This window comes from Myxocyprinus asiaticus, chromosome 42 (assembly GCF_019703515.2).
Source record: "Myxocyprinus asiaticus isolate MX2 ecotype Aquarium Trade chromosome 42, UBuf_Myxa_2, whole genome shotgun sequence".
NCBI classification, from domain to species: Eukaryota; Metazoa; Chordata; class Actinopteri; order Cypriniformes; family Catostomidae; genus Myxocyprinus; species Myxocyprinus asiaticus.
The window spans coordinates 10,710,832-10,729,987 of NC_059385.1; the positions used below are offsets into that span (position 1 = coordinate 10,710,832).

At 37.5% G+C, this 19,156-nt stretch overlaps 2 protein-coding genes across 2 annotated transcripts in view; one reads left to right on the plus strand and one right to left on the minus strand.

Annotated features, from left to right (window-relative positions):
* LOC127432392 (spartin-like) overlaps positions 1-19,156 on the plus strand; it is a 471,452-nt gene that overhangs the window by 422,538 nt on the left and 29,758 nt on the right. The window lies entirely within an intron of this gene.
* Positions 1-19,156, minus strand: part of LOC127432385 (protein furry homolog) — an 88,018-nt gene that overhangs the window by 37,711 nt on the left and 31,151 nt on the right. Inside the window, exons 2-19 of the mRNA XM_051683381.1 lie at positions 17,984-18,174; positions 16,456-16,509; positions 15,643-15,782; positions 12,499-12,589; positions 12,293-12,372; positions 11,983-12,063; positions 8,935-9,103; positions 8,710-8,802; positions 7,592-7,690; positions 6,935-7,036; positions 3,499-3,602; positions 3,224-3,332; positions 2,677-2,763; positions 2,372-2,543; positions 2,130-2,262; positions 1,780-1,887; positions 1,253-1,487; positions 902-1,087 (exon numbers count right to left, since the gene is read on the minus strand). Coding sequence (XP_051539341.1) covers positions 902-1,087; positions 1,253-1,487; positions 1,780-1,887; positions 2,130-2,262; positions 2,372-2,543; positions 2,677-2,763; positions 3,224-3,332; positions 3,499-3,602; positions 6,935-7,036; positions 7,592-7,690; positions 8,710-8,802; positions 8,935-9,103; positions 11,983-12,063; positions 12,293-12,372; positions 12,499-12,589; positions 15,643-15,782; positions 16,456-16,509; positions 17,984-18,174 — 2,234 coding nt within the window. The remainder of the gene's footprint in view (positions 1-901; positions 1,088-1,252; positions 1,488-1,779; positions 1,888-2,129; positions 2,263-2,371; positions 2,544-2,676; positions 2,764-3,223; positions 3,333-3,498; positions 3,603-6,934; positions 7,037-7,591; positions 7,691-8,709; positions 8,803-8,934; positions 9,104-11,982; positions 12,064-12,292; positions 12,373-12,498; positions 12,590-15,642; positions 15,783-16,455; positions 16,510-17,983; positions 18,175-19,156) is intronic.

Consider the following 19,156-nt stretch of genomic DNA (forward strand, 5'->3'; position numbering starts at 1 on the left):
TGACTTTTTCCTGTTATTTCACTACTACTCTATTCTGTTGTCTTGTTCTATTCTATTCAATCTTACTTAGCTCTGTTCTGCTCTATTTTATTTTGTCTGTTCTGTTCTATTCCACTCTATTTGGCTGTGACTTGTTCTATTCTATTCTTTCTTGTTCTGCTATGCTATATTCTATTCTATCTTTTCTGCTCTATTCAACTCTAATACTTACCTACTATTGTGTTCTACACTATTCTGTATTGCTCTGCTCTATTCTACTATTTTTTTCTTGTTCTGCTATGCTCTATTCTATTATTTTCTTTTCTATCTTTTTCTGCTCTGTTCAACTCTAATACTTACCTACTTTTGCGTTTTACACTATTCTGTATTGCTCTGCTCGGTTCTATTCTATTTTTTTCTTGTTCTGCTATGCTCTATTCTATTCTATATTTTTCTGTTCTGCTCAACTCTAATACTTACCCACTATTGTGTTCTACACTATTCTCTATTGCTCTGCTCTATTCTATTCTATAAAAAAGTGTGCATGTATGCATGTATGAATCCAGTTGTTTACTTTCTATTCAATTTCTTTTTTGTTTTGTTCTTCTCTGTTCTGTTCTATTCTTGCTCATGTTTTATTCAGTTGTTTTACTACTACATTCCGATTTTCTGCTGTCTTGTATCTTGTATTGTAAATTTTTTTTTTTTTGCACTGTTCTGCTCTATTCTGTTATTTTACTACTACTCTATTTGGCTATGCCTTGTTTTTTTCTATTCTGTCTTGTTCTGCTCTATTCTATTCTATTGTATTCTGTCTTGTCCTGTCCTGTTCCATTCTATTCTATTCTGTCTTGTTCTGCTCAATCTTATTTTGTTTTGTTTCACAGGCCTAATCTGTAATAGTCCCAGCAGACTGTCTTACCTCAGCTTGTCCGATTGCTGTGAACAGCAAGCGTATCTCTCTAAGGATGGACACTGCCAGTTTGCGGGTGCTGGTCTGGCAGGAGCAGAGCAGCAGCAGGGCCAGACCCTCCACAGCGTGCAGCACTGCGGCGTGAGGACTACGCTCTGCTGGCAGCCTGGAGCTCCCACTGCTTTGACCTCCCATCTGAGGTGAAAAAATATGTACACATGCCAATAATCAGATGCTGTGTGTGGCTCCAAAGAAATGTTTAAGTTGGTGAAATATGCATGGCTACTGAATATAAACTTCAGAATTCATGCAAAATGTCAAGTGCCCTTTATTAATTATTTTATAAAGAACATTATATACCTCTGCAGAGCGTTTTCCAGGCGCCTGGATTGCTAGCCTCCACTGAGAAAGGAAATGCAGCAGCAGCTTAACTGAGGAGTCCTGCAGGCCCTGTTGTGTCTCCTGCACTTCACGGAGCAGGAAGTTTGTGTACCCAAACAGAACGTCTTCTCGCCAATCAGAGAAGTCCAACAGCAGACTCTGTAGTGAATTCTGGGCAATGAGTCTGAGCTCATCATCCATGTGGACTGTCAGCCTATAAAAAAATTGAAAAGAAAAACAATCAATAACAATTACAACTCTCATGTCCAAAAGAATGTATACAGAGAAAACAGGAAAAACCTGCACTTTCCAAACAGAATGTTAATGTGTGGGTTGGTTACCATTTCCATTTTCACAAGTAAGGGATAAATACGCTAAACCTTTGAACCACTTTTCACTTTTGTGAGTCTTACTCACTAAGCATCCACAATCCAGTTTAACCAGGTGCTAAATCCACTGAAAAAGCACTGTAGTCAAAGGATGTGAGGTTTGGGTTGGTGACTCACCTGGCCAAGAGATCAATGAGCTCAATTTTGGACAAGCCATCTGGCAGGATACGGGGAATGGCCGCAACACATGTCCGGAACAGGTCGATCTTCGGTTTTCTCTCACCACTGACCCGAGCAAGAGAGAAAGAGAGGCTTGAGTTATGCAAAAGTAAATATCAATACAGAAAAACATGAGAAAACAGGAACAAGAGAGAAACAGAGATGGGTAAAGAGAACGTCAATTTGTTTAAACAGGGTGTGTAGGCTGAAGATGACTCATGAGTTGTCTGGCAGTGAGCTTTCCCTTCACCCACTCAAGTTACACGGAGATAAATAATAGGCGGAGACAGGCCAGAAAAACTGCCTACGTGATCATATCCTCTGGCTCCTTGTTGAGCATCTGGGCATTAGTGAGCATCATGCAACGGCCCACCTCCTTATCCAGGTGTCTCAGGATGTTATCAATGGCTTTCCTGACCTGGGAGTAATACAGTGCCATACCTGCAAAGAATGTGGAAACAAGCCAGATTTCAATGGAGAAAAGTAATGCAAAAAAAAGTTATGCAAAATCTCAAACACATAAAAATAAAGGCAGGCTAAATGTGTGCACCTATTAGCTTCGCCTCCTCCTCAGTGAGAGTTTTGCTGAGGTAGGTCTTTTTCTTCTTAAGTGTGTTTCCAGAGGGTAAAGTGGCCCCTGTGTTTGGCATGGGTGGTTCTCCATCTTTCTGCTGCAGGTTATCGGCTATGACGAGGAACGCTCTCAGAGCAATGTTCATTCTCTATACAAACACAAACAAACCAAACAAGCATCACCAAATGATCATCATATAAAACTATCTTAAGCCCTAAATTATAGAAACAATATTTGAATCCTGAGAATAAAAATTAATTTGAGTGGATGTGTGTGTTTACCTCTGGGTTTAGACTGAAAGCTTTGGGTGATTTTCCAACACTAAGTAGATCACAGATGATCTCCTTCATTGCAAAATCTAGTCTTTCCTGTGTCCAGGATTACATAAGGAAGATAACAGGCATGAAAGTGGGTAAGATAATAAATCCACCAGGTACAGAATAAATTTCTGTGAATGCTGTGGGCACATGGTACAGATTGAAAGTAGATAAAGCAGATTGAGAACAAAGAGCTGCAAAATGGCACTAAGAGAACAGTGATGTTAGTTTCAACTAACAAACTAACTGTTCTCTTAGGCCATGTCCACACGAATACACTTTAGTTTAAAAACTAAACCTAGACTAGACCTCTCATCCACACTGTAACACCATTTTCCTCCACCAAAAATGGAGACTTTGAAAACGCTCTCTAGTACTGCATACTTTGGAAAACAATGACGTTAGGAAACTGAAAACTTTTCAAACAAAAATGTATTAGTGTGGCCGTCGCCATAGTTGTGGAAAGCATCAGTGGGAGTTTGTGTGAGTGAATGTTTGAGTAGTGTCACACCTGTCCGATAAACTGAATAATCTTGACAAAGATATTCAGTGGCATGTCTCGGGGAACAACACTGCGCGAACCCTTAGGGAATAGCGTCGATATAATGGAGGTGAGGCGACTGAAGGAGAGAAAGGGAGATAACAATGTCACATTAATGAAATGCATTCAGCATTACCATAATCAACATCATCATCTCAGTCATTACAGTCAGTATTCTCTGTGCCATGTGTTTGTCACATTGCATTCCATGAGCATTTTGGCTTGTATATTTCAGTTTTTCATACCTTTGTGTTGCAGTGTTGCTTTCACACTTGATTCGGATCATGTAGACCCATAGCAGTCGATAAAGAGATTCCAGTGCCACCCGAGCCATTTTATGGTCTTTATTCTGCAATAAGAGAACTTTCCTGTCACTTGTTATTTTAAAATGATGCTTATAGCTTATAAGTAATGAGCATCAAATATGTGTTTCTTTAATGCTCGTCCATAATTTTTTTACCACTTCCAAAAATTTTATTACATTTCTTTTAAATCTGTTTTAAAATATAATTAATTTTCTTTGATATTTGGCCAAATGTGGACAGGTGAGTACAGAATCTTTTTTCCTACAAGTCAAAACCTCTGTTACATAAGTCAGCAGTTCTCAGACAACTGACGGAGATAGTTACAAGCAGAAAATGAAGAGGGAATACAGCAGCTCTTAAGACTAACAGAGACATTGAGAGATAACAGAAATCAAATCAGATAATCACTGAAGTCTTGACAGAGTGCTGAAAAAATGGAGATGACTGAGGTGTGTGTGTGTTATATAATAATAATCTTTAAAAAAAAAAAAAAAAAAAAAAAAAATCACTGATTAAAAAACTCTCTTGCACATGTATATATTTAACCCCGTAAAGTGTGACATGAAATAATAAAAATACAATTCTATTCAATTGAGCTGTTTTTGAACCTATATACAAAATTAAAAAATAAGCAAAAAAAAATTTAGGAATATGTGATTTTTTGTTGTTGTATCATATTCGATACATCAGGCTTTACAGGTCATTATCCTCTTGAGACCCAGCAATTCATTTGTGTATAGGACTTTTGTTAAGTTTCCCATACATGCCACAGTAGTAAATGACGGGGTATCTTAAAAGGACATCTTGGGCTTTTCAGTGATACCAAATCAGCGACTAAAAACAAAATGTTTTTCATTTTGGTTCGTTCTGAGCAAAAATGCTATTTTTTCGTTCAGGTTCAGAAGTTCCTCCTCCTTTCCAAATGGTTACCGGTAACAACAAAAAAGAATGGTTAATAACACTGAAAATGACTTGGTACTCTGTGCTAAGAGGTGGGTGAAATACCAAGTGCAGTGTTGTTAGATCTCTCAAGAGAAATAAGCAACCTTGTCTGGAAAAACAAGGCAAAAATAAGCAATTAAATTTCTTCCTGTGAGGTGGATTTATCCAGTGCCGGTCCTAGCCTTTTGGGGGCCCCAAGCAAAAATTTGTGTGGGGTCCCACCTCAGTATGTCGTAACACTACTTTGACAATGTGGGGGCCCCCTGGCAGATCGGGGGTCCTAAGCAACTTGTTTAGTTTGCCTATAGGGAGGACTGGCACTGGATTTATCAGCAAAAAATCATAACAAGCATACAGTTAATTATAATAAATAATTTTTATTACAGATCTGCTCTCAATCAAAACCCAGCAGCTTCAAATCTGTATTAATGCATCATATCTAACAATAATTCAGTGAAGACTTGGAAACAACTAAGAAATATACTTTTTACCTCTAATAATGGTTTTCTTGTATCTGGATTAGCTGTGCATGTATATGTAGTAATTATACATGGTTGTTAAAAAGGTCTTCATTCACAGAATGTGACATCCACAATGGGCAATTAGACAAAGAAATGTGTGAGGCAGCAGTTTCCTTCAGTTCCAAAAATTTACTGTGGCCTTTGGTTTCATGAAAAAATTTACTGGTTATAACCGGTTACCAGCATTTAAAAATAAAATTTTCACTCCGGAACAACAGAAAATCACATTGTTCTCGTTTTAGGTTACGTTCTGCAAAAAATGTCTTTCATTTTTGGTTTTCGTTTTCGTTCCTTGAACCATTTTTAGTCCCTGTACCAAATATTTGGGAGATTATCCATGACAACTTCCTGTCCTTGGTCTGTAGAAAATTATGACATTACAATCCAGCAAATGAGATCAAATAAAAAACAATTATGATCATATGATTTCAATGCACCAAACACTATACTGACGTTTTAAAAAGTGAGAAAAAAGAAAACTCTTTTTTTGCTGGGTCTCAGGAGGTTAAAGTAAGATGATATCATAATACCTTGTAATGTATAACAATAAGATCTATAAAATAAATATAAATATCTGTTCTCACTTCAAATTATTTATCTTATAAAAAAAATGATGTCAGTATTTTCAAAGCTCTGTTTTTTATTGTGTTGGGCATGAATGGAATATAATGATCATTGACAGATGTACCCCTCCCATGCCTTCTGTATCATATTCGAATTCGACATGTTTTTCAACGCGATTTTACTATAATGTACAAAATTTTAACCAAGGACAATTCAGCAAATACTCATTTTGAAATATCAATAACAATATAAAATTTTATTTTTACTTCATCAAAATCAGCAAAGGTTTCACAGCAAAAAGACGTGCATCACAGTACAAAGGCGGCCATTTTGGAAATGACAAGGTCTTCTACTTCCAGAAGAGTACATAAACTTTCACCAGGAGGCAGTAGATATCTAGTACATTGCATACAATGGGTTTTTCAGCAAAGTATTCTGTATAGGGTTAGTACAGTATAGGGTTAACTACATTGTCATATGAAAAATCTTTAATTATACTTTTTAAGTTAAGTCTATTTAAGTTTCAGGAACTTAAGCTACAACAAACAGTTCTTGCTTAATTTCATTTTATTTGAATCGGACGTGACTGAAAGTGACTTGCCGTTCAGTGGGCGAGTCAGATGTTAATTATGTAACTGCTCTGAAGATTCATTAAGTTCATTTCGAGAAGGATTCGTGGGATCGATTCAACCTGGTGTTTTGTGAATTTGTGAGTCTTTTTGTGTGATTCAAAAAATAACTGGCTTATAATTTGTTTGTGCTGTATTTGTGCTTGTGCTGTATATTGGTTTTTGTGTACAGCCAGTGTATAAAATGCAACAGAAAGACGTGTTGTCCTGGCATTTCACGGCACATTCCAGTCTTTTTATCTCGTCACATTCAAATCAAACTGCAAGCTCAAACCTTTGGGAAACTCACTATTTATCTTTCCTTCCATCTCTCTCACACCCCCTACACAGGTACAGGGGCTGGGGCTTTGAGTACAGAATGTACAGTACAATGCTGATGTTCAAGGCTTGTCTTGTCCTACCAGCCTCCACTTCAATCAAACAAAATATTCTTGTGAGCTGCAAGTCTCCCTCAGCATTTCACACATTTTTAGCAACTATTTGCTTGTAATTGCTGCCACTTTAAATGTATGTGTACTTAACTGATAAGCTCCAATGGTCTAAAGACAGCTATTTCCCATCATGGGAACCTCTCATCATATGAGGCTTACACAATCCACTTACACAAAAAAAGGTTTTCCATTGTGTTCTTTTGCTAATGTGATCTGCTTTCATAAGTTGAACCACAATGTGATGCCTCGTGGCCTCTTATATGTGTTTTTGCAGATCTCGGAGACTCACTTTGAGGTTGGACAAGCAGTTGTTGAGGAACACATGCCATCTGTTGAGAAAGACTTGCTTCTGACTCACGCACAGCAAACATGTAACCAAAGGATACAGAGCCTGAGAATGAAAAAGAGTATAATATAATGCCTACATTATTTGTTATTTTGTAATTCCGTTTGGTGACAGTAGGTGCGCACAAATTACACACTAGAATTATGTAATGCAGTGACTAAGCAAAGAGAGTGAACCGCTACTCTTTTATGTAGCCATGGGTTCAGCATTATGATCACACCCCTTTAGTAAGTATTTTTAAAAATACTGTCCTGTCACAATAATTTTCCGCTTGAGCTGTTATCTTTAAGCCAGACTGAAAAACATCCAGTGGCAATTTGTGACAAACTAACTGAAAGTATGCCCTTTAACAAGGGTGTCAACATGCACACAAACTCGCACAAATGCAAGACAACTATTGTGTGTCACTGGCTTGGAACGTGTAAAATCTTGAGATTGGTTGTTATGGTAAGGCTTAAAAAAACATTACAGTTGGACATTGAGTATTTGAAACATCACAGAAAGCAAAAACATGTCAGCTATGAGCCAATTAGATGCATCACCATCTACCATTCATAAAAAAAGACCAGAAAAAGTGAGGGAAAATAATGCAATACTTGCCAGAGAATGTTTCTTTCTAGAGGACAGGTCTAAAGTTGTGTCGTAGAGGGTGTCCACGAAGTTCCTTAAACAGGGCACGTTCACCTCGTTCTTCACACTCTGGAGAGAGACGCCACATCAAGGAAACATAAATTACACTTTAGACAGAAAATACATTATTCAATTATATTCACATTTACAATTGCCCCAAAACATATTTGGACATGTATGCCACACTTACAAATGTATGAATATCATTGGATTATATAACAAAATGATCACACAAGTAGGCAGGTTGTTGCTGAGAGTTCCGGTACTCTGTATCTCCTATCAAAGATTTTTGCAACGGCTCCTGCATGTTTACCTTCCCCTGTGGTGCAAGCGCAATACTGAGCAGTGTGGGAGACCCGGGTCTAGATACCGTGTTGAAACTATGACGTAACTGCATTTGCATAATCATTGACAAGGGGGATTCGAAGGTTGCATTTTTACTCCACTAATGGTTAGGTTTGGGGTTTGGGTTAGGGGGTTAAGTTTATAAAAGCATTCCTTTTTACTGTATTACAGCTTACGCAGCTGAAAACAACTCGCTTCACAACTCACTTTTGGTGCCCTCCAGTGGAAATTTCACATGTAAAATGGAGCTCACACGTGCCCTTAAGCCCAACAACACTTACTGCTTTGGCCAGTGGGGGCATTGTTTCACACTTTGTGAGCACGAACCGATTTTTGCTAAAGTCAACCGACTGTTTCCGATTTCATTGTGAGATCAATCTGAAACATCAAACCAAGCGCCATTTATTTTAAAGAAAGCAAACTTTAAGTACAAAATTTCAGTTTAAACACTGTTTAATATAAAGAACTTACATCATTTACTAATTACATCATCACATCAAAATTCATATATTTTTAAATGTGGCTTGAGAGTCCTAATACTTCGGGACTGTAAGCCACTGTACATGCTTAGTATACACTTTCTTACCAAAGCATCTAACATTACAGTGCACAAATAACCTATAACTAAATGTTAACATTCAAAATGTTAAATAAATGTTTTATTTAGTAATTTTTATTGCAATGTTTTCAACAATGTATTTGAGACAGTGCTTGATTTTTCAGAGACAAAACTGTAGACTTACTGCAGCTACAGGGACAAGTATCTCTACAAAGAGTCCAGCCAGAGAGTGTTTAATATCCTTATCTTTTACCTCCAAGAAGTATTGGGCACACTCCTGTAAAAATAGAACAATGAAAGTATTTTAAAAAATGCACAGAAAGAGCTTTCCATTTATCTTTTTGGATTAAATATTTTCTTTTGAAAATAAAGTGGCCTACAACATTTGAATAATTGCTGCGTTGTGTACCTGCATAAATTGGAAGGAGGCTTCAAAATCTTCCACCGGGTACATCTTAATGCGGAAAAATTTGACGCCCATAATGAGGCTGATGGTGCTCTGGACCACATACGGGCTCTGCTCTTTCTGCCTGAGCTCCTTCAACTCTGAGATAAACTTCTTCCTCACTGCTGGAAACCTAAGGAGGTTGAGAGGGTAGGATTAACATTTATAAAAAAAAAAAAGAAAAAAAAAGAAAAACATGAGGACCGTTTTGGTTTGATTCCTCTCCCTTTACAGTGGCTAATGCGATTAAACATTAAGATGGTGCTTGTTAATTTAGATTTGAGGGTTCCAACTAGGGTTGCCAGGTCTGCTTGATTAAAGGGATAGTTCACCCAAAAATGAAAATTCTCACATCATATACTCACCCTCAGGCCAACTAAGATGAATATGACTTTCTTTCTTCTGCAGAGCACAAACAAAGATTTTTAGAAGAATATCTCAGCTCTGTAGGTCAATTCAATGCAGGTGAATGGTGGCCAGACCTTTGAAGCTCCAAATAGCAGATAAAGGCAGCATTAAAGTAATCCGTAAGACTCCAGTGTGTTAATCAATGTCCTCTGAAGCGATTTAATCGGTTTTGGGTGAGAACAGACCAAAATGTAACTCCTTTATTCAATCTTGACAGCAGTCTCCTTGGCGATCATGATTTCAAGCTCGATTACACTTCCTATAGCACCATCTAGCACTCTGCGCATGCGTCAAGCACAAGGAAGTGTTATCAAGCTTGGAATCATGATTGTGCCAAGAGACTGCAATGACAAGATGTACTGTGAAAAAGGAGATATATTTTGGTCTGTTCTGACCCAAAACCGATTGGATAGCTTCAAAAGACATTGATTAAATTACTGGAGTCTAATGGATTACTTTTATGTTGCCGTTATCTGCTTTTTGGAGCTTCAACGTTCTGGCCACCATTCATTTGCATTGTATGGACCTACAGAGCTGAAATATTCTTCTAAATATCTTTGTTTTGTTCTGCAGAAGAAAGAAAGTCATATTCATCTTAGTTGGCATGAGGGTGAGTGTATGATGTGAGAATTTTCATTTTTGGGTGAACTATCCCTTTAATTCACATCTAAATTGTATGCATGTGAATAGGTTATACATTTTATATAAATTGAATAGAAAAATACTAAGTAAATGTCATTTTTACAAACTTAATCAGTTTAGTCAAAAATATTCTACCACGGCAACATTTTAAAAGTAGCGCAATTGTGCGTGAAAACAGCAGACTTGGTAACTCTGGTCTAAACCTATTGAAGAGACTCAGAGCATGAAGTTTAAGGGATAATCTGTGTCTTTGCTAGTAATGTGACCATCTGCCTGGGGGAATATTAAAAGCACTCTAGAAAATAGTGTCAAATCCTGGTACACCATCACACGACATGAGACTCAAATGAGCTTTGAGATCAGTATCTATGCAATCACAAAACAAGATGCTTATAGCTTATGCCCAGACCCACACAGAATCTGTGCACACAGAACTTTCTGCAGAACTGGATCACCTGTCATTCACAGTTCCACACACCCATTAAAATGTTGCTGAATTTGATGTTTTCAGCTGTTTCTTGGCTCTGTTTAATACACTGTACAATGTCCATTTTGCTGAATTTTCCACATTTTCCTCCAAAAGGAAATTTGGGTGATATTCTATGTGTTTTTGCTTGCAATGTGACCATCTGCCAGGGGGGAAATTAAAAGCACTCTCCTAAATAGTGTCAAAACCTGGTAACACCATCAACATAAATAACACCAAATGAGATCTGAATGAGTTCTGAATCTCAAAACAGGAGATCAATACCTATGTAATCACAAAAAAGACACCGTGCTTGTAGTTGGAGACCAATATGTTGCTATATGAGGTTAAGTTTGTGTTAGGGAGTAGGTGTGTGTTTGTAAGTTAGCTCTGCCTGGGTTGACAGAGGGAGAGCTCTTCAGCCCTATATTTAGAAAGGCATCTAGAGAGGGAAAGGGAGGGATCTTTATCAAAGTTTGTCTTAGGTGAGCTACAAACTAACTGGCCACTTTCCCACATAAAGAATTGAAGAAACGTTGTTCATCTGTACTGTAAACATGGACTGTGCAAATATTTATCTTGTCCTGGGGTTTAAACGCACAGACAAATACATACCCAACATTTTAACAGTGCAAAAAGGTGGCATGAATGCATTTTAATTTTTTTATTTTATTTAATTAAGCAGTATCAGAGCTGCCTATGATACTAAGGACTGAGACGGGTCAGAGCTGTCATATTTAATATGATTTTATGCTGCATTGTATCTTTACACAAAATCTGGAGGCCTCCTTAGAGCAGCCCTTTCTTAACTCAACTTCAACAGATACATGTACACACTTTGAGACTTGTACGTAACTTTCAGACTTCCTTATTATAAGTACAGCATCAAAGACATTTTTCACAACATTAAATATGGAAAGAGGCCATTACTTTCAAGACCGTTCCTCTCATACTGATAGGGAGAGTCTCCATATTTTTACGACACTGATGAAGCTCCCTGTGAACATGACTAGACGTCTCGTCTATCAGAGTAATGGCCTCCCATTAGTGTCTCATCTAACACTAGATACTCTGTCACAGGGAGAAAAATACCACCATCATTTTAAGCTCAAAACCAGGTCGCTGGGTTCAACAGAAGTCATGTAACTTAAACCATGCACTTTATTGAGTTTTAGCAAGGTGAGAATTTGATTGCGGAAAAAGTGTAGTGTAGAACTGAAAACTTCACAGTGGCAGGCAGCTAAATATGCATTTTGCGAGTTCACATTTTCATGTGGAATACGGGAAGAATTGTCATGACAGTGAGGTGAGTGGCTGTTTATATGGCAGGATTAGATGGACATGCTTCTAATTAACTTTTATATGTTTTGATTGTCTGTGATTTTGTCACGCAACGTCACTGTCAATTAGGTCTGACAAATAACGTGAAGAAACCCTTGAAAGTTGTTGCATTGCATCTTGTTAGGACACGCTGTGGATCTCACTGAACAATTTACCTGGATTGGGCGACAACCCCGACCACCTCTGCATACAGATCAGCCACTATGTGCATGTTGGTAGTGTTGGGCCCAAGATACCTGCAGGACAGGGAAATATCATTATTCATTCATGTCTGAGGCTCTTCTGTGAAATCCAACCACACGTAACTACACTTACATTACAGTATGCAAGTGTACTTGACTTATACTAGTATACGTGAGAATTAAAATGACGCAAATTGCTTATTAGGCAGATTTACTCACGCACACACGTATGATCAAAATCAGTTATGAAGAATGGAGGAAATCATTAAAAATGGAATGTTACCCCTCTTTGTACTTGAAGTGTTTGAATGCCAGGTTAATGACTTCCTGAATGAGGCCATCCAGAAGAGGGTGGAGAGGGATCTACGAAGAAAGCGAGAGAGACAGAGACAGTGTAAGAGAGAGTACAGTACATAGTATGCTATAAACCTTTGTGCTGAAGTTTATTGGAAAGGTTGTGAGTTTTGTCCGTGTTAAATCATAGCCTACCTGTTTTAAAACCTCAATAAGCACCAGTGAGAAAATGAAATCTATTGCTAAATCCCTCCTTTCCATCAGATAATCTTTCTGCTGTTCGTCACTGAGAGAGAGAGAGAGAGAGAGAGAGAGAAAGAAATTCAGTAAAATCACATCCTGACACAATCTCTGAAATCAATTATATATATATAACGTGCTTCTGAAGTTTGAACCATGGAGCTTCTCAAAACCTCTATGGTCTGTATTTGATTCTGAAGCAAAGATAAAATTAAATCCAACTGGCAATGATTTATTATTTGATAACAGTCCCGATATGAGATAACATCTATAACAATGCAAAGGAATTTCTGCTTTTCTTGTACTAATGTATGTTGTAAATTTCCACTTTGCAGACAATATAAGAATTCATTCTCTGGTACCTCTAGAATGCTACTGTAGTATACAGTGTTTTCTACAGAACTATACTAATAATACCAATTTTGTACCAGATTTTAATGTTTTTATTTTTATTAAAATATGTTTTTTGTGAAAGCGTACATTTAACTACATGTTGTTCAATAAACATACAGTCAATATTGACCGCTCTGACCGATTCAGCAGTTTATTAGACTGATTCAAATGGATAACTGATAAATTGTTAACTCATGACTTTGTGAGTCATTCTGAGCAATTTATAAAAAAAAATAAAAAATAAAAAAAAGAAACAGCCCTTACGAGTCATTTGTTCGTATTTCAGATTACACTGGTCACCTTAAGGTTGTTTTTGTGTTTCTGCACAATGAGAAGATGTGTTATTATTGTCTTTGTATTATTACTCAGACACAACTCACACAAAATTATCCCTAATAGTAAAATTAAAACTAATTTATTTACAAATGTATTTAAATATGCTTAACTTTAAGTATGAAATTAGTTAAATTAATGCCAAAGCAAATACCATTTTTTGCTTGCCATTTACCAAATTTTATTATTTAAAACTTATGAATTTTGTTTACAAAGTTTTAAAAGTTCATACTCCTCATTTATTTTAATAAAATACTTCCCACATATCCATAATATGCACACCATTAAAATATTATTCATTTCAATTTAATGCATATTTGTCATTCAATCTTAAAAAAATTTTTTTGCCATGGTGCTGTAGCATTGCCATAGCATTTCCATAGCATTTCCAACATTATCATAACAACGGGCTAAAAGGAATATTCCGGGAAGTTAAGCTCAATCGACAGCATTTGTGGCATAATGTTAATTACCCAAATATATATATAAAACTGTAAAATATACATACTGTATATTTTGACAAGCCCTTCCTTTTTTTTTTTTTCTTCCACCTTTCCTCCCCAGTTTGGAATGCCCAACTCCCAATGCGCTCTAAGTCCTCATGGTGGCGTAATGACCCGCCTCAGTCCGGGTGGCGGAGGACGAATCTCATTTGCCTCCGCATCTGAGACCGTCAATCCACGCATCTTATCATGTGGCTTGTTGAGCGCGTTACTGCGGAGACTTCATGCTATTCTCAGCGGCATCCACGCACAACTCACCACATGCCCCACCGAGAGTGAGAACCACATTATAGCGACCACGAGGAGCTTACCCTATGATACCCTACCCTCCCTAGCAACCGGGCCAATTTGGTTGCTTAGGGGACCTGGTTGGAGTCACTCAGCACGCCCTGAAGTCGAACTTGTGACTCCATGGGTGGTAGTCAGCATGTTTACTCGCTGAGCTACCCAGGCCCCAGCACTTTCTTTTCTTTAAAACAATCTAAAAAGTAAGAAAAGCAAAAATCTAAGTTACAGTGAGTCCTTTACAATAGAAGTGAATTGGGCCAATCCATAAAAACGTAAATACTTTCAAAAGTATAGTCACGAGACGCAAACAATATGCTTGCTAACATGATTTTAATGTCATAAAATCGCTTACCAACCTTTTCTGTATAAAGTTATATTCAGTTTTTTAAAGTTTGTTGCAATATCAACATAACGCCATAAACCAAAAACGACCATAAAAATGGTGATTTAAACAACTACAGCTCAAATAAAACATAGGTTTTAATAGAATAATTAAAGTGCTTTCATAAAAATGATAAGCTTCACATTTCTGCCTTTAAACACTCCCAAAAAAAAAACAAAAAACAAACAAACAAAAAAAAAACGCTTTTTAATAATTTTTTGTGGTAAGCAACATTATGCCACATATGCTGTTTATTGAGCGTAACTTGTATTAAACCTGGAATATTCCTTTAAAAATGTCCACAGAAAGACAGTTCAGTGGATGATGTAAATCTCGCTAGTGTAGCTGTTCAAAAACAGCCGATCATTACAGCCTTATAGCTCCTACTGGCCTAATGTCAGATGAGTTGCTACACAGAGGACTGCATAGTGCAGTCTGGACCGCTGCTAAAGAACTCAGATTAAAGAGATCACATTTCATCAGATGAAGGCGAGGCTTCCTGATGATAGCCATCAATCATATGCTTTCATCGGCACCACTAGATACACAAACACTCACAAATGCACACTTGCACAATTAAACAGAATACCATTAACATGGTTATTCAAGAGACATTAAATCAGATTATGCTGACAGACTTGTGGCAATGACACCAACAGTCACTTGGCCCTTGTGTGCACTAGATTTAGCACATGAATACATTACAGGAGACACTGTTTTGGCAGTTAACAAACCATAATAGTGTAATAGATACCTAATGAACAGGGAAAATGCACTGCAGGAAGACGATTTCTTAATCAGTAATCCTTAAACTAACTTTTGTTTTCAGCTAAATTTAGTTTTGTGCTTTATGGTTCATAGATTTATGCTCAAAACAAGACAAAACTATCTGCAAATGGGTTCCTGACCAAAAACAACAACAATACACACAACAATCACTTAAAGTTAAGCAAGAATCACAGTGGCATTTATTTATTTATTTTTTTAATGTTGAGGGAGTTAGACATAGACACCCTAGACATTTAATGGGAGCATTATTTTTGCTGAAGGATTTCACACGCTTCTTACGGCATTCCAGTTATGACACTTGTGATTTTCCAAAAGAAAGTAAAACTGACAGTGTTGAACCACTTCCAAAGGAGTTGCTTTCTGAAATGTGACTCTGCGGAAGTGAATCTGCGGTAGGTGAAGGGAACTCACTTTTTGGACTTGGTGTTTGCGCGTGGGCGGTACTCGTGGGACTCGTCTTCCAAACCATTCTGTCTTTTATACCAGTCAAACAGCGTCCTCAGAATGGAGGGAAGACAGTACTCTGCAAGAGAGCTCATAGTGCTGATCAGCTGTAGAAAAAAAAATGGAAGAAAGCATATCAAACTTTTCACTGACTTCTCAGCATTGTTGTGCTGATTTTAAAGCAATGAATGCAGAGGTTTAACTGAGATTACATTCAGAATGAAATATTAGTGTACTGAGACTCAATGTATTGTATTAGACTGTAACTGACAAATGCATGAGAAATTATGTTATGGGTGGAATTGGGGTCATCACAAAACAGCTAGAATTGAGATCCAGGGAGGGATGTGGTCATTCAGACTGGGCTAAACCAAACAGAGGGAGGGAGGGGTGTGTGGGCAGAGGAGGCCTGGTATTCTTCACACATCATGGGATGTTCATAGCTCTGTCCCTCATAGCATACACACACACATTCACAATGCTTAAAAATAAAGTACAGTGGGTTAAATTCGGGACAGCACAGCACAAGCTATAGGAGTGCTAATCTTAGAGTCTGGCTGATGATGACAAAAGTGAATGTGCAAATATACATGAGCAAGAAAGATTGGACTGTAAGGGAGTAAACTAGACTATTTCTTCTTTTTGCCATTCTTTCACATTATCATTGTATTATTTCATCAAATCAAGAGAGATAAAATTGGATTTAAAGGGTAAGAAGCATATCAGCAACATACAAGTTTTAAATGTCAGGGAGGATATGGAAATGTCACCTGAACATACCTGATCAAATTGTGGGTCCTCTCCTCTTTGTAGAGATTTGGTGAGGGGTTTTTCCTGCAGAACATCAAAGAAAACTTATGAGGCATATATTAACAGCTGCAGATTCCCATCAGGAAAACAATCTTTCTTTTGTAATGCATGATTTAAAAGGTCAAATCAAGTGATTAACCCCTGTAACACACAGACACTTACAGACACACGCACATACACTCGTATGCGCACACTGGCTGACGATAGTATACAGGGTCAGATGAAAGGACAAAGAAGAGCTGGGATTCTACAAACAGGCTGGACATAGATGTCTAGGTTAAGCGTGTCTTGTGTTTTGCTTGTATCCTGTATCTAAAGGTCATGACTTTCTTGTATGGTTGAACTTTATGTGTCCCTTAGCCGTTATCTAAAGCTTTACAGCTATTTTGACTGTTACGAAAACAACATATCTAATATTATCAAGCCGATCAATTAATTTAGACATGGACAGAAGCTGACACTAATTGATGAGTTTGATGACGGTTTTCTGCCTTTTGTTTACGTTCTTTAGCTGAGTCTAGCAAATCTAGCAAACCCTTTTTTATTTTACAAAGTACATTCACTATTTTTATCACTGCAGTTTGTGTAAAACTACCACTGCTTCGGTGAGGTTTCATAGATATTGAGATTGATGGTAAATTTGGCATCTTTCTCACTTCTGACTGCCGTAATCCATCTCGCTCTTTTAGAAAGTAGTCTGACAGATGCAAGCAGTACAGCTGAAATCGCTTACGGCACCTTTAAAAAAATGCCATTGTGCATCCCTACATATATTTGCTTCTACAACTATGATGACTGTTAGCAAAACCATGAATACAAAATCGATTAGTTTGTGTAAATCATGGTCTAGGTGTGCAGGGATTAAGCACAAAAATATTAGCGTAATGGGTGAGCTGAGAGATTTGACTGCTTCCTGTTAGAACTGTGAGCTGACGAAACCCATTCCATCCTGTCCACTTAAATCTCCACTCCTTCATAATGGCATTACATTGATACAGAGAGACCAGGAAACCGGAGCTACTGCGGCAAAAACAGACACAATATCTCAGGGCTATTAGGGGAGCTTGAAGATATTTTGTTGAATTAATGCTTGATGCCTGCCAGCTGAAGCAATTACATATAAAAGCCACGACTGAATCATTAATAATTTGTGTGCCAGGGCTGTTAGATATCTCTTCTCCTCTGACTAATTGATTTAGGTAGCATACTGTACTCTTCCTGTTTTTCCAGACTACTCAACATACCAGAGAATCAGTTAAAAACAAGGCCTCAAACCAAACTCTGACTTGTTGTGACTGTTTTTAATAGTGACTAGAAATTACTTGCATGCATGTGAGTTTGGCTTTGTATCTCAGAAGATCTGCATGTAAATGCTTTAGCTACTGTAATTAGGTCTCAGGAGATATTACGTTTATTCTTGCCTGAGACATGTTCTAGCCAACATACCACAAAAAACACAAACTCTTATATATTTTCTGTTGAAGGGGACGTATCTTACCAGTGGTTCTGCCATGATGATGCGCATCTTACGTTCGGACAGGGTGGTGAAGTTGGCGAACAGGCTTTTGAGGACATACTCGCCCGGTTTGCTCTCGGGGTCCACGGTAACGGGCATTGTAGCAACAGGACCTTTCCTCTCACCCGGAGCACTGCTCACTTGGGGGAGTGGGCGCTTTCCTATGGGGGATGCTGGGAAAACACAAAATATTTGGATGGTTTTCAGACAATTCTGAAACTGTAGATGCTACTAATTTTAATGGCTGAGCACGAGTCAGTTGTTGCGCAAATATTTGGAGACATGGTTTAGTGGGCAGTAAACATGCGCTAACATTTTGCAAAGGGGCTATTTTGTGCAGGTGACCCAAGTTTGAATCTAGTTAGGGTCATTTCCTGAAAAAAAGTCGAAAAAATAATGATAAAAAAAATATATATATATATGCTGTGCTAATCAATTGCTTTTCTTGAACAAAAATGCAAATGGGTCTGGTAAATCAAATGAAGTGATTGAGGGGGAACTGTCTTTAAGGACTTTGAACCTTGAGAGGTAGACATTAAAACAGGACCAAGGTACATGTTTTGCATCAGACAGATACTGTCCGGTTGTTACTTTAAAATCATCTGTAGTAATATCATAAATAACAAAGAATGATATGTCAATGGAATGGTACAATATATAGAATTTTTTTAAAACACATTGAGGAAAGATTCAAAATTTTGAAATTTGCAACATTGTTTTTGGTCATTTAGGAGATTATAAATGAAATGACCCATCAAATATCAATATCCCTCTGTGACTTTTTTTCGACACTATTTACACAGTTCACACAAGGTCCTTGAAGAGCTTATTAAGTGCTTGAATTTAGCTTTTAGAAAAGGGAGTACTGAAATACCTGGAAAATCACCTTGTTTTGTTAAAAAGTGCTTAAATGTACTTGAAATTAAAATGGAGCATCAAAGATGAATTCCACGCACTCCATTTTCATTGAATAATGTCTTCTTTTTTTTTTTAATTTCTCCCCTTTTCTCCCCAATTTGGAATGCCCAATTCCCAATGTGCTCTAAGTCCTCGTGGTGGCGCAGTGACTTGCTTCAATTCAGGTGGTGGAGGATGAATCTCAGTTGCCTCCGCGTCTGAGACCGTCAATATGTGCATCTTATCACGTGGCTTGTT